Source organism: Lethenteron reissneri, chromosome 10 (assembly GCF_015708825.2).
Source record: "Lethenteron reissneri isolate LAM-NWPU_2019-01 chromosome 10, ASM1570882v1, whole genome shotgun sequence".
NCBI classification, from domain to species: Eukaryota; Metazoa; Chordata; class Hyperoartia; order Petromyzontiformes; family Petromyzontidae; genus Lethenteron; species Lethenteron reissneri.
In genome coordinates, this window is record NC_083788.1 from 5,100,349 (window position 1) to 5,115,657 (window position 15,309).

At 49.6% G+C, this 15,309-nt stretch overlaps 1 protein-coding gene across 1 annotated transcript in view; it reads right to left on the bottom strand.

Annotated features, from left to right (window-relative positions):
- The window catches only part of LOC133340836 (uncharacterized), a 32,801-nt gene that overhangs the window by 15,953 nt on the left and 1,539 nt on the right, over positions 1 to 15,309 (bottom strand). The window contains exons 2-9 of the mRNA XM_061549262.1: positions 12,411 to 12,514; positions 11,025 to 11,127; positions 9,923 to 10,073; positions 9,510 to 9,579; positions 6,837 to 6,903; positions 1,607 to 1,695; positions 1,088 to 1,186; positions 89 to 260 (exon numbers count right to left, since the gene is read on the bottom strand). Coding sequence (XP_061405246.1) covers positions 89 to 260; positions 1,088 to 1,186; positions 1,607 to 1,695; positions 6,837 to 6,903; positions 9,510 to 9,579; positions 9,923 to 10,073; positions 11,025 to 11,127; positions 12,411 to 12,511 — 852 coding nt within the window. The 5' untranslated portion in view covers positions 12,512 to 12,514. The remainder of the gene's footprint in view (positions 1 to 88; positions 261 to 1,087; positions 1,187 to 1,606; positions 1,696 to 6,836; positions 6,904 to 9,509; positions 9,580 to 9,922; positions 10,074 to 11,024; positions 11,128 to 12,410; positions 12,515 to 15,309) is intronic.

A 15,309-nucleotide genomic window follows, 5' to 3' on the forward strand; every position in this document is an offset into this window, starting at 1 on the left:
CAACTTGCAGGACCGTCTCGGCACGGGACAGGGCGAAACGCTTCCGAAGACGCCGCGCGCACGTTGGCACGAGCCCGGCGCAGCTCACCTCGCGCCGCAGGAAGCAGTGCACCGCGGTGATGACGAGGCCCTGCAGCGAGTCGAACACGGAGAAGAGGACCTGGAAGAGCGACGAGCGGCGGTCGGTGATGGCTAGCACGGCCGACATCCACGTGAGCGCGAGCAGAGGCAGCACCACGCACGAGCTCCACAGGGAGGCCCTGCAGACCGATTAGGGGTTCGGGGTGTAGACAGAGAGAAGGGAGAGTATTGAGAGGGTCAGTGAGAGGGCGAGTGAGAGAGCGAGAGGGAGAGGCAGTGGGCACCACACACGAGCTCCACGGGGAGGGACATTGGGCAGGAGAGTGAGCGAGAGGGTGGGTGGGTGGGTGAGCGCGAGATGGAGTAAGGGAGGAAGCATAACGAGTGGAAGGTTGAGTGCATGAAAAAATTCATGAGTGACTGAGTGAACGAGTTATGACTATGGGTCGCGGCTCCGGGTCAAAGATGTGCCTGGGGTTGAATGGTTACGGCTGGGGCTGAGCGAGGGCGATGCTCATGTAATGTGAGGTTATATCCGGGTCGTTGACGGATCACAACTCGTCACGACGATTGGCTCTGCCGGTCCTGGTTCATAGCCAATGGGGGGAAGCCTTGGGGCGTGGCCCTGACGTAATGGAAAGGTGACAGCTGGTTGTAGAGGATTGGTTCTGCTGGCTTTAGCCACAGCCAATGGGGAGACGAGTCAGGGGCGTGGTCCCGGGAGCCTCTGGAATATTCCATAGAGGCTAACGAGAATTGGTGGAAACGTACCACGTGACCCGGGTATTAAATAGGGGTGGAGACGTACGCCACGTGGTCAGAACGGGAACGAACAGAGGAAGGGGGCCACGCGTGAGCGGGGCTCCGGGTTGCCACGTGGCAGTGCGTCTCTCTCTCTATCTGTCCCTCTCAAGCTGCCTGTCAGCAGCGTGAAGGAAAGCTGTAATGCAAGTTGAATAAAAGACCGGATACCAGAAGTCGCCTCAACGAGCTTTATTACACTCACATGGCGTTGCTGTGAGTGGAGTCTCTCAGGGAGCTGCTGGACATGGCGCCGCATTTGGAGCAGCGCAGGGTGGAGCCGTTGGGTTGCTCTCCCGGGTGACTGCTCAAACACACACACGCGAATCAGTGCTCGCTCACTTACTCCCATAACTAAAACGCTCGCGCGCTTATTCAATGACTCACTCTCACAGTCGCTCACTTACCGACCTTCTCTCTCGTTCATTCATTCACGGGCTCACTCATACACTTCCTGCTTGCTCACTCACATACTTATAGGTATGCATATTGTATGTTGAACTTCTTTTGCACCGTACATATAGCCAACCATGCTAATCGGAGGTGCACGCTCACTCGTGCTCGTTCACATGATCCCTACACTCGCTCGCTCTCATGCTCGCTCAATCATTCACCGACATGCACATCCACCCGCACGCTCACTTAACAACAACAACAAGCCACCGTGACTCTTGAGGCACACAGGCAGTCACCTGACAGCCGCTGTGAGCGGACACACACTCACCGGTGGGGGGCGTCCTTCCGGATCTTGTCGGGTACGCCGTTTCTCGTGACGAGTTTATTGAAGACCAGAATTCCAATCACCATATTAATCTGAATGCCAGAACGCACACGGGAGGTGGAGGAAGAGACATGGCTAAACATCGGAGGTCCATCGATGAGTATTTGTAAAATGTTAATAGCAGGGGGAGAGGGAATTTATGAATGGAACTGAACTAAGAACCGCTATTAACAACACTGCCCAGTGAAATAATAACAAAATAAAAATATAAAACAATAAAATTCTCACGACGTTTCGAAAGCAACACAAGCAATCATAAACAGGTGTGGATTTCACACCTGATTATTTCTTGTGTTGCAGTCGAAACGTCGTGAGAATTGTATTGTTTTATATTTTTATTATTTTATTATTTCCCTTCTAGGTGACTTTACCGAAAGAACCAAGAATATGAATCCCTGCAGTCACGAAAGCCTTAAATCAAAATAAAAGACTGCCCAGATAAATAAAAACACACTTGCATTCACTTCAACAAGAACACAACGGCCGGCCTTCGCAACGAAGTGGCAGTGACATCACCACGGTGCTGGTGCCAGGCTAGGTGCATCATCACGATCACCACCACTAACGGCAGGACAGTTCCACACATTCCGAACATACATTTTAGACACTTTAAACAAGTGGTTAAATAAAACTACAAACTATTATTTTTATTTTAGCACATAAGGCCCAAGAAAGTGGCTTATCACGTGGAAATGTATAGCAGCCAAATACTCGAAACGCATGTTGCTTCTAAATGTGGAGTGAAAAAAAACCGGAGAACCCAGAGAAAAATCCACACTTTTTTGCCACGGGGAGAACATGCAAACTCCATATATACAGGCGTCAGGTTCGGGATCGAACCCACAACCTCCTGTATACAGGGTGAGGTAGTTAACATCTCGCCACTGCCAGATGTTCATGATGACATTCATCAGTCATCATGAAGTGGGTTTTTACTTGGGCATAGCACGCCAATAAATCAGGGATTCTGTCAGAGATGCTGTCTAAAAAAAAACAGATAACCATCTTCACAGTGACACTCCAATGACTATTCTTCAGCTGATTGAGTGCTGAGGTTGCCAAATTTGTGGAACTGCGAACCATTACTTCCACCACGAAGGGCTTCCCCATTACAATAAATGCGGTGGTAATAATCAACAATTCCACCAAAAATACCATGGTAATTCTCCACAATTCCACCACAACCACCACAATAACCACACCGCAGTCATCACCACTTCCGATGGACACCACGACCACTGACAGAATCACCACCATCATGACAATCACATCGTAACCCAAGTTTTGGGATTAAAACCTCACCCCCATCCTTGTCCTACTTTAAATGACAGTGACATGCCAATGATTATTATTCAGCTGATTGAGTGCTGAGGTTGCCAAATTTGTGGAACTGCGAACCATTATTTCCACCACGAAGGGCTTCCCCATTACAATAAATACGGTGGTAATTCTCAACGATTCCACCACAATCACCACAATAACCACACCGCAGTCATCACCACTTCCGATGGACACCACGACCACTGACAGAATCACCACCATCATGACAATCACATTGTAACCGAAGTTTTGGGATTAAAACCTCACCCCCATCCTTGTCCTACTTTAATTGACTATTGATCTCAGATTCCGATCACGCAGACCTGCGATTGATCGCTCTGCTTCGCAGCCTTTAAGTTCATAAATGTGTTATTTGACAATCTTACCAAAATCGTTGCGGTTAATAAGCCCAACATTTTTTCGCAAGCGATGCATTCTACTGGTCTTGTAATACTTCTTATGCTCATTGTACCACGTTGATGTACAACCTGGCCATTCGGAAACGCGAGTTGTTCTGGGATTGTTCCTGTTATTTTGCGGTCACCAGGTTTGTATTGTGTAACCAGGTCCCCATAGAAAATGTGCATTTATTGCCCAATGGGTGTTTACCTTTGCAAAAATAAATTAATTAAAACATCAGTCATCTTCACCACTACCAATAACACCACTACCACCTCCACAACAACCATCACCACCTCTATAACCACCACCACAATGACTGCACCACAGTCATCACAACGACCAATGACACCATATCAACACTGCTAAAATCATCACTACAATGCCACTACTAGCATTACCACCATGACTGTTACAATCATCACGAGCACCACTTATCATCACTACCACTACCACAATAACCACATCAAAATGATCTTCAACACTACCAATGACATCACCACCATCATCTCTACAACAACCAGCACCACCATTATCACCATGACCACAACAACTAAATCACAAACATCATCACCAACCACCACTGACATCACGACCACCACCAAGCGTCGGCCATTGTATGCCAACCTCAGGGTCCAAATTTGCCAAAATATAAAAAAATGACACCGCAAATTACTCAATTGGAATTACACAAACATCAGCAACCATCGTCCCCGACTGACAGACTAATGCCCCAGGTCACTCTTGTAAATGAGACTCATGCCGGTCTTTCGAATTCTCCCCTGGTGAAACAAAATCAACTTGATCATCACCACCAACATTACTTCCATCAGCGGTACAATCACCAGCACCATCATTATCGTCACCACCGCCATCATTCACTACCACCCATACGAACAACCACCATTAATATCCACCACAACCAACCACCACGCTGAGATATGATTGCAAGTTGTCACTCTCTCCATGCAATCACAATGTCCACGGTCCCTCCTTTGTAAAAACAGTTTTGACAAGTTCAATATCTAGCATTATATATATTAAGACCTTGATTTGTGAGAGCTTGGGTGACAGCTTCCATCCAGTGAACCAAACGCCTTTTCATGGGTGGACAAAAGCGAGGTATGAATGGCATTCGATATTCATGTCTTCTCTGCCACTTGAGTGACAGCGGGAATGTAGTACATGCATGTGTGACGCATGGCCAGAAACATGGAACACTGAAAAAGAAAATGAAAAACATTTTTTGTAAGTACACAAAGAAGCGTGAAGAGCTACGTAAACGATAACAATAATAAATTTAAGACCGTTGTAATTTCAACTCGCGGTGCACCGCCACGGTATTCGCTCGCTCTCGACGAGAGAGAGCGTGAGGAGGAGGAACCACAAACGAGCGCGGAAAGGCAGCCACCACGCGGTAGTGAGCCTGCACCAAATCACCCCCCTCCGCCCCCACACCACTTCTCCCAAGCTCTGCAGTCCTAAATGTATTAAGGTGTTATCGGCCAATCAACGAGCGTTGAAACGTTCGCGGTGAAAGCGGAGCACCCGGAAAAAAAAAAAAAACCCCACGCATGCGAGGGGGCAACGCTCAATCCCGTACAAGTGGAACAGGTGTGTGGAGTCCACGACTGGCTGCACCGCTTTCTGCTGGCGAGCCAGCGTACCGCAACTTTCCCTCGATGCCCACGGGGGGAGGGAGTTTCGCACAACTGCCACGTGAGATCCACCAATTGTGAAGCCAGGCACTGCAATCATCACGCCAGGAGGCTCAGAACATTTCAGAATCTTTATTTTCGGATATCTTTTTTTTATTCTGGAGGAATACGACGAGCTATGAAGCTCAAACATTGGCTCAGCTACGAGGTCCCTGCTTCACCTCTGTGGCGGCCCGATGCATAAACTATAAACTATTTATATTTTACCAAGTAAGGCCCACTAAGCTATACAGCTCTTTTTCTACAAATGATAGCTCAACGAAGTGGCCTATCACGTGGACATTTAATGCAGCCACGTTTCTACACGTGGAGGGAAAAACTGGAGGACCCTGAGAAAGATCCCCGTGACAACCGGGAGACATACAACCTCCGAATATACAGGCCTCAGGGTCGGGTTTGAACCCACGATCTCTTGTATACCAGGCGAGGTAGTTAGTATCTCGCGACCGCGGCCTACAGCAGGAGGCCATCGTGGAAGCCGATGTCGAAACTAGAATACGTGGGGGGTACGTAATATATGCAGCGCCCAAGCCGAAATGCCACTTTCCTATGGAGGGAGTGATGGGAGTATTCCTTCCCCACGCTTTCAAACAAATAGATGTAAAAAAAGGCGACGTTTCAGGCCATGGCCACGCTTCCTCATAGAACGTAAAATCATATTTTGTATGCCCGAAAATGTTGCCGATGATATTTTTTCTTCCTTTTAACGCCACAGTGCTAAATGTTTGTGCTTGTGCACCACTGCCAAAGCAGCGTCAACAGGAAAGTAAGTCGGCTACAGGCAAGACACATCACGGCCAGAAGGGAAGACGGCCAATGGACAAGACTGGTAACGGAATGGCAGCTAAAGGAGAGACGTGGCCGGAAACGGAGCAATGAGCGAGATGGATTGTAGCATCGCAGGATGACGGGGGATGGAGACAATGTGTGGAGGACTTGATCCAGCAGTGGATAAACCAGGGCTAACGATTGCGACGATGACGATCGTAACCATCGGCATCAACGTGACCACTGCCTCCTTCACCACGAGTACCGATCACAACAGTCAACACGAGCACCGTCACCATCATGAACACTACCATCTCCAACTACCACAACCAGCACAAAACCATATCCACCACCATCACCACCCACATATCCATAACCAACATCATCACCACACCCGGCACTGGCAGGAAAGTGTTCATAATAAAAATAACATTGCCTGTTTATTTAGCCAGAAAAGCCTCGCCAAGTCTAAAAACTATCTTTGAAACATTTATCCGGAAATCTTATCCATTTCCATTAAGAAGTACGGTAAAACCTTGGATTGCGAGCATAATTCGTTCCGAAAACGTGTTTGTAATCCAAAGCACTCGTGTATCAGTTGTGATCACGTGACGCTCGGCAGACAAAGCGTATACACGTACTACACGTATTCAAAGACCTCGCTCGTTTATCAAATTAATATTTAAAAAATTTGCTCGTCTTGCGAAACACTCGCAGACCAAGTTACTCGCAATCCAAGCTTTTACTGTATCCGGCTTTTGTGCAGGAAACCAGAGAACCCGGAGGAAACCCCCACGTTAGAGGGGATGACGCTCAAGCATCCGCTGAGGTACTGCCGTGGCATCTCCATGCCACCTCGCAGTCCATGCCGACCACAGGCAGTACAGGCGGTCTCCCGTCCAAACACTGACCAGGCTCGGCTCTGCTTAGAGTGTGAGCTCTTGACGAAGTCGGGCACATGCACTCACCAGCACCACGACAGCGGCCGGTCCCACAAAAGAGTAGAGAAGTCCACCCTCCAAAGAGAGCCAGCAGCTGGGAAGAGTCGTGCACGCGCACACACAGACACGACACAGCAAAAGAGAGACAGAAACACAGGACACAGAGAGACACGTGCAATGATGACAAACACACATAACAGAGACACAGAAAAAATTTAACCCGTAAAAAAAGTTTTTCACTATAAATCCTTTATATGCGTGGGCATCGGGGCGGCTCGAGTCCTCTCGTCCTCTGGCTTGAGATGGCTGCCACCTATGGGTCAGATGATTGTCTGCCACCATTAGGCAATTGGTAATTAAATATAATACATTTTTTTCCTAAAAAGTGTGGAATTTTGGAAAAAATGTTCACGAAAACAAATTGTCACGCACAACGAGTCTGTGTGCAAAATGTCAGCTCGATTGGATCACGGGAAGTGGGTTAAAAAACGACCGAAAGATTTGCATGGTCGTACGCAAGCACGCAAGCAAGCAAGCAAGTGAACTTAATATAAAGGATTTAAAAATAGAGGCGTTCAGGCACACAAAGAGACACGCAGACATAAAAGCAGAGACACACACAGAAGTATATACAAAGTAACGAAGCGGATGTGCAGTTCAAGGAGGAGGGAGATGCCTAGGCTGCCGAGATTTGTGGCAGGTTTGCATCTTGTGCACACGGACACCTGTGCACGTGCGCGTGCCAACAGAACGTAGCGAGGAACGGCACACGATTCGGCGATGATGAAAGTAGATTCTTGCCTGAATTTTCATTAAGAGAAGTACATCAAAGTATGATAATTGGTTTTTTACCCTTCTATCTGGCAACAAAACTGACACCTTTTTTACAAGTAGTCATGTTTGCATAGACCACAATACCTGCAGTCATAATGCAAACAAAAAACATAACTCTGATAATGTGCACTGTCCTTGAAGTTGATTGTTTTTTGTTTGCATTATGACTGCAGGTATTGTGGTCTATGTAAACATGACTCCTTGTAAAAAAGGTGTCAGTTTTGTTGCCAGATAGAAGGGTAAAAACCCAATTATCATATTTTTACTGGCAAATGAGGTTCCAATGGTACATCAAAGTACTTTGATCAATGGGACGTGGAGCGATGTGACCCGAATTTGATTCCCGGCTACAACTGGGCAAGTGATTTCTGTGCTTTCTACTGCTCAAGCGAGCGATTAAAACACACCGTTATCATATTTGCATTGCCCTTCCCGCGGTTTGCCTTTAGACATTCTCTGGTCTAACACTGGCGAGACGAGGCCATAAAGGAGGCCGTCTCTGGTGCAGGCCAACCAGACTCAAGGCCAACGCATACATTATTACACTGGTCAACAACAAAAAAATACTTTTTTTCTGACCTGGACTTTTGCAGCTGTTTTAGACAAATTTCAGGGTGCCGATTCCAACTCTGATCTCAGATTTGCTCTATCACATCTCATTTTTATGCTATCGGCATACCCCATTTTCATTGCTTTTACCCGAAATTAACTCTGTCACTTATGAATGCAAGTTGTTGCGAGTCAGTGACTGCTTTAGTGTTAAAATATGGTGCTGTATTTTTAGGATAGTGTGTTTATAATATCATTTTATGTAGATATCCACATTTATTTAATATTTTTCTTCTGCAGTTTTTATTGAAAATGCAATATTTGATATCTCAAAAACCTGATGTGATAGATTTGGAATCAGCCTCCCCAAAATTACCTTAAAACCGTTGGAATACCTTATGCCTGAAAAAGTGTGTTGACCAGTGTTATCAAAGCACATTTGTTTACACGTTTTACCACAAGCATGCATGATTAATGTAGACGTTATGCCTTGCAATTGATGTCAACTTGGTGTTTGAACATCTTAACACCTCCTGTATTACTGCAGGCAAGGGTAAAGCCTATTCTCTTTTCGTCGATATCTATGCTGGTTCTGGGCCTCCTCTAGGTCGCCTTAGACGTAAAAAAGTAGCTGGTGCGGTGTAAACATCGGCGCAAAAGTTTGGTGGGGGGGGACACGGTACTGCTATCACACAGACACACTCACGCCAAACACACGCACACAGGGGCAGGCACGCACATGCACACCGCCACACATGCACACCGCCACACGCGCACACCGCCACACGCGCACACCGCCACACGCGCACACCGCCACACGCGCACACCGCCACACGCGCACACCGCCACACGCGCACACCGCCACACGCGCACACCGCCACACGCGCACACCGCCACACGCGCACACCGCCACACGCGCACACCGCCACACGCGCACACCGCCACACGCGCACACCGCCACACGCGCACACCGCCACACGCGCACACCGCCACACGCGCACGCCGCCCACACGCGCACGCCGCCACACGCGCACGCCGCCACACGCGCACGCCGCCACACGCGCACGCCGCCACACGCGCACGCCGCCACACGCGCACGCCGTCACACGCGCACGCCGCCACACGCGCACGCCGCCACACACGCACACCGCCACACACGCACACCGCCACACACGCACACCGCCACACACGCACACCGCCACACATGCACACCGCCACACACGCACACCGCCACACACGCACACCGTCACACACGCACACCGCCACACATGCACACCGCCACACATGCACACCGCCTCACACGCGGGGTCGGCTTACTAGCTGTGGGTTCCGTATCCCTTCATCTTCGTGAGGCCACAGGAAAAGGCGACCGTCATCGCCGGGAAGCCTGAACGACACACATCATCGCTCCGATGACGATAAGAATCATGCGGCCAACCATCATGCTGAGGATGGTGACGACGACGATGATACTAATGCTGATGTCACCGATACTGCCACTGCTGATGCTGATGACCTTAACGATGGACGCCCATGATGACGCCGAGGATGAAGATGATGACGTGAACCATTGCGATGACTACGATAGCGACGACGACGTTGACGCCGATGGCCGTGAAGCACCCGCTGACGTCGCCACCGCCGACGTTGCCGATAATGATGGCCACAGTCATGAGGATGCTGACGATGATGCTGATGATGATGCTGCTGATGCTGGTGACTGCCCGCACCCCATCCGAGCAGCAGGAAGCGCTTGTGGATGAGTCGTCGGCGGAGACGCCCGCCCACGGCGGTGTAGGCTTGCCACGCTTCGGCCAGGACCCAGCAGAACGACGCCAGGAACGTGAAGTGCAGCAAAGCGGCCGTGGCCACACACGCGGCCTATGCAGAGAGATGCACATACGCGTACACACGCACGCACAAGCGCACGCACGCACGCACGCACAGGACACGCACGGGACATGTGGCACACGCGCAGGATGCCCATAGGGTAAACACATACACACGCGAGACACGGGATGAACGGGACACACGCAGAAGACGCCCATAGGGTAAACACACACACATAAGACACGGGACACACAAGGGATGGACAGGACATGGGACATGCGGGATATACACACACAGGACACGCATGGAACACAAATAGGTATACACACACAGCAAGCAATACACAAAGCACACACACAGACACGACAGTGCATTACAAAGAGAGAATGCGCAGACAAAGATCCCCCGTATAGACTGTAGAGGCAAGTGCTGTTAGCGAGCACCTATGAAGGCTGGCACGGCACACGAGGGGGTAGGTAACCAACACCACGCCCGGCCACCTTTGTCTCCCCAGTGGCAATGTTTACACATCACACCAGTGACTCATTTGAGGCTGAGTCGACCTAGGGGAAACCCAGGACCGGTTCAGATAATCGTCACTGTGTTGGCCGTGAGCGGGAATCGAACCCGGGTCGCCAGGTTCATAGCGCAGCGCACTAACCGCTACACACACACGGGATACGTGACATTCAATATGCACTGAAACAAAGGTACACGCACAGGGAAGCAACGTGCAAAGACACACACTCACAAGAGCAGATACTCACATTAATACAGGACACGCAAAAACACAGGACACGCAGAATATATACAACAGAATCACTGTGCATTCATAAAAGACTTGACTCATAAGAGTGCGTGAAAACAAAATGTTGAGACTTAATAATGTGCGGAACACATTGGGTCACACAGGGTCACACAGGGTCACACAGGGTCACACAGGGTCACACAGGTACCCACAGGGAGCCTTGGTGGGCCCTCCACACAGCCCGCAAGACATACCCTCTGCTGCATGAGCGTCTGCGCCAGCAGGATGAGTCCGTTGGAGGAGATGATGGAGATGCAGAGGTTGATGAGGATCACCGCCCTCTCAGAGCGCACGACCCTGCTCACGCACGCGGCGTTCAAACGCGACGATACGGCTCAACTTTCACGAGCATCCACAACCACTCCCTCCCCCCGCCCCCTTCAACAGCCACCGACGCCGAACACCAGGACGCCTACGGACGCTACTTTTTCCTTCGCCGCTGCACGTCGCCGTCCACGTGAATCTCAAGACGTGCTTTCCTCACCTCGTGAGTCTTCGTGGCCTCCCAGAATTCCTCGCTTAAATGCGAGCTGCCGTTTCATTTGTGGGCAATTTTAAGGCACTCGCGCCTATGACCATATACCGGTCCGAGCTGAACAGCGTCAAGCCAGGATAGTGGTTGTCGAGGAACCCACCACAATTAAAACGGGTGTCGTAGGCTGCTGTGCGGCTACGTTGCAGGCAGCAGAGGACAATGTGGCAAAATGCGTTGTTGTAATGTACTTCTTTGCTCTCAACTTTCACCAAACCACACTGGCCAGCCTGGTTTAACTCGAGTCGAACAATCCCCACGATCCTGCACGGTGTGGTGGGGCCCAAATCCAGCAATGATTTAACATGCATCACAAACATGGTTATGAAATGTTTAACGATCTTGAGGGAGGGAGGGGAGGGAGGGGAGGGAGGGGAGGGAGGGGAGGGAGGTCAGGCTTCACTGCTATGATGCTGGTAGCGCAGCAGCAGGGGATCTGGTGATGGGTTTTTGAGGGTGATTTGTTCTCTTGTTGGTGTCCATGAACACGGTAACACACAATGGGACTAATGTTACACGGGAAACCCGCGGTATATCTTTGATTTAAAAAAAGGGAGCACATAAGCAAACAAAAAAAAACGACATGATGAACGAAGTAAAGTGCTGAAAGACCGAGCATCTTTCTAGTCTGATCGTTAAAAAAAGCAAAAAAATAACAAACAAAAAAAGGAGGGAGGCTCAGTTGACAGGTGGTGTTCCATCCTTTTTGACATGTTGGGCTACAGAGGGGTGCCCTGTATAATGTGACTGACGGGAGGGGATCTTGCAATGGGCATTTTAGGGTGTTTTTTTATTGCGTCTGCGAACACAGTACACAATGGGATTTCTGTCCCGTGGAAAAGTGTGTAAATATGTTATATTTCTTGAAGAAGAAGAAAAAAAGGCCATTAAAAGTCTAAAATAACATTTAAAAAACCCGAAAAACGACACGATGAATGAAGCAAAGTGTCGAATAACCGAACATTTGTTTTGTTTCTTCTCATCGAAAGAAACGAGGGGAGGGAGTGGAAGACGAGGAGGAGGAGGAGGTTGAAGAGGAGGACCTCACCTCCAGTAGAGCGCGTAGACCACAATGAGGCAGAGGAGGGCGAGCGAAGAAACTGTGCAGCCCACCACCAGCGTCAGCGACAACGTGCTCGCCTGATCCATGTCCTGGGGCAGGTTGCGGGTGAGACGGGGACGAAATTATGATCACCGGGTCCATAGTCTAGTGCTCGAACCCAATGCACCCACTTCACTATTGCTCCACAAAGACAAAGATCCCCCTACAGTCTTCGGACTTTTGGGACAAGTGCTGTTTGCAAGCATCTATTAAGGCCAGCACCAGCACACGAGGGTACAGGTGGCCAGCACCACGCCCGACCGCCTTTGTCTCCCCAGTGGATGATGTTTACACACCGCACAGGGTACTCACTGAAGGCGGAGTCGACCTAGGGGATGCCCAGGACCAGTTCAAATATTCACCACTGCTGTTGGTAGCGAGTGGGAATTTAACTCGGGTCGCCGGGTTCGTAGTGCAGTGCACCAACCACTACATCACCACTCCCCCACAGACACACACACGTAGACTGACACATTCGTGGGATCAGAACACACATGGAGCTCTCACCTGATATGGGCTTCATTTGCAACGCTTCATTCGAAACACACCGTTTGCCTTTTCGTCCCAATTATATTCCAACTGTGTCACGTCTTGAAACAATGAAATGTCAATTTGGAACTCCCAGAGCGAGCGGTGTAACATCAGAGCGCATCAGCGAACAGCCCGATTGTAAGATGACGGTACAGAACGTCTTCTGAAAGTCACACAACTGACTCTTATCCACACCGTGTGGTCTATATTTTATACGAGCAATTATAACGTAATGATGCTCTGCACAGTATTTATCCAGGAAAGCCTCACCGAGTCTCAAGGCTAATTCAGGAGGGCTCTCTGCATTTCGTTGTTTGGTCAATACCATTAATGACCTTTGCAGTTTCTACAGAAAGTAATTAGTAGCCAAACATGCCAAGGCATGGTCCTCTTGAAAAGATAATTCGGTGACTCAAGTCAGGAATTCCTGGGTTAGAGATAGTATTGTTATCTCTAACACAAGTTAATGTCTACGGTTTTGACACGTGTAAGGGTTTATTGACTACTCTTGTGTCCAATCATGAACGAGTGTTCGTATGCCAAATCATAAATGTAGATTGGTCAACTTCTCAAAATTTCAGAGTGTTGTTAAATCACCAGCAGATTGTGGTGTGCGGTCTCCAAAGACGAGTACGTACGACTGCCTTCTCCACCATCATCATCACCATGACCACCATCACCATAACCACAAAAACCACCGTCATCAGACTCGGGACATCGGGACATGACGCCCAAAGTACGAGTTAAATGTACAGCCCTGATTGACGGTATCTCCCACGCCGTGTTTGTTGTCGGCGTTGCTAGACCATATTTCACCGCACTAACCAGTGTGTCTTGGCCATGGGTAGGACTGGTCCAGGTACTACTACACGCTACTCATGTTAGTCGTGGCCGGGACTCAAACTCAGCAAGTCACAACGCGGCGCGACCAGTGTTCGCTTAATTGTTAAGCTAACTTTACGCGTAATGATGTCGCTACGAGTAAGCGTTAAGAACTCAAAGAAATACCAATGTAATTGCCTTGGCATAGATCACATCGGTGGGCACAGTGACCGTCCATCAATGAGGATTAATAGCCAATACTCTAGGGTTAATTCCATAACAAGCGTGAGATGCTCAACGCTGATTGGATTACGTAACGCGAATGCAGGCAGTCCTAAATGCAGCTGCTAAACGTAATAAATTAGAACATGTCACTTACACCGGAGAAATCCGACGAGCTACGTTGCCACAACAAACAGTAGAATAACAAACACAATCACAGGAGGAGGAGAAATGTAAGAAGGGGCATGCGCATTCCCGGACGTGGCACATGCGATCCACGAGCAGATGTGACTAGGCTGGACCGTCTGAATGTCTAGCAGAGGTCACAACCGGGTACCCGATACCCGTACCCTACCGATACCCGTTTGCGACCCTGGTGCGGCCGGGTACGGGTAGGCCGTGAGTCACTGGTGAGTAACCGTTTGTCACTCATTTCGGGTAGGGAACGGGTACGGGTAGGGAACGGGTACCCGTACCCGGCCGGGTACACGTACCCATTTGCGACCCTGGTGCGGCCGGGTACAGGTAGGCCGTGAGTCACTGGTGAGTAACCGTTTGTCACTCATTTCGGGTAGGGAACGGGTACGGGTAGAGAACGGGTACGCGTACCCGGCCGGGTATACGTACCCATTTGCGACCCTGGTGCGGCCGGGTACGGGTAGGCCGTGAGTCACTGGTGAATAACCGTTTGTCACTCATTTCGGGTAGGGAACGGGTACCCGTACCCGGCCGGGTACACGTACCCATTTGCGACCCTGGTGCGGCCGGGTACGGGTAAGGAATCAAAACCCGTTTGCGACCTCTGATGTCTAGGTTAGGGAGACAAAATGACAAATGACACCACGCACGAAAATCAGTAAACGTGCAACGGTGTGGGGGGCGTTCAATGGGGTCAGGGCGGATATCCGACGGTTCGCACCCACACACCTTGGCCAACCCAGTTAGATTCCCCTAGCCAGGGCTTAACCTTTACCCCGTCAGTGGTGAATAATATCACAACCAGTTCGAGACCGGCCAGCCTCGCTTTGCCTTGACCAACCCACACTGACCAATGCGGTGAAGTATGATCAAGTCAACCCCCACCTCCCGTGGCAAATGACTACAGCATTTCGTAGTGCATCGGCACATACATTGACTCTCTGTCTGTGTGTGTGTGTGCCTGTGCATTATAATATCGATGTGTAGGTTATAATATACTGTGTTGCAAGATAACTGGCAGAGGTTTCGGGCTAAGTTTACATTAAATCGTCGTTAATTAATGCTTTGGTCA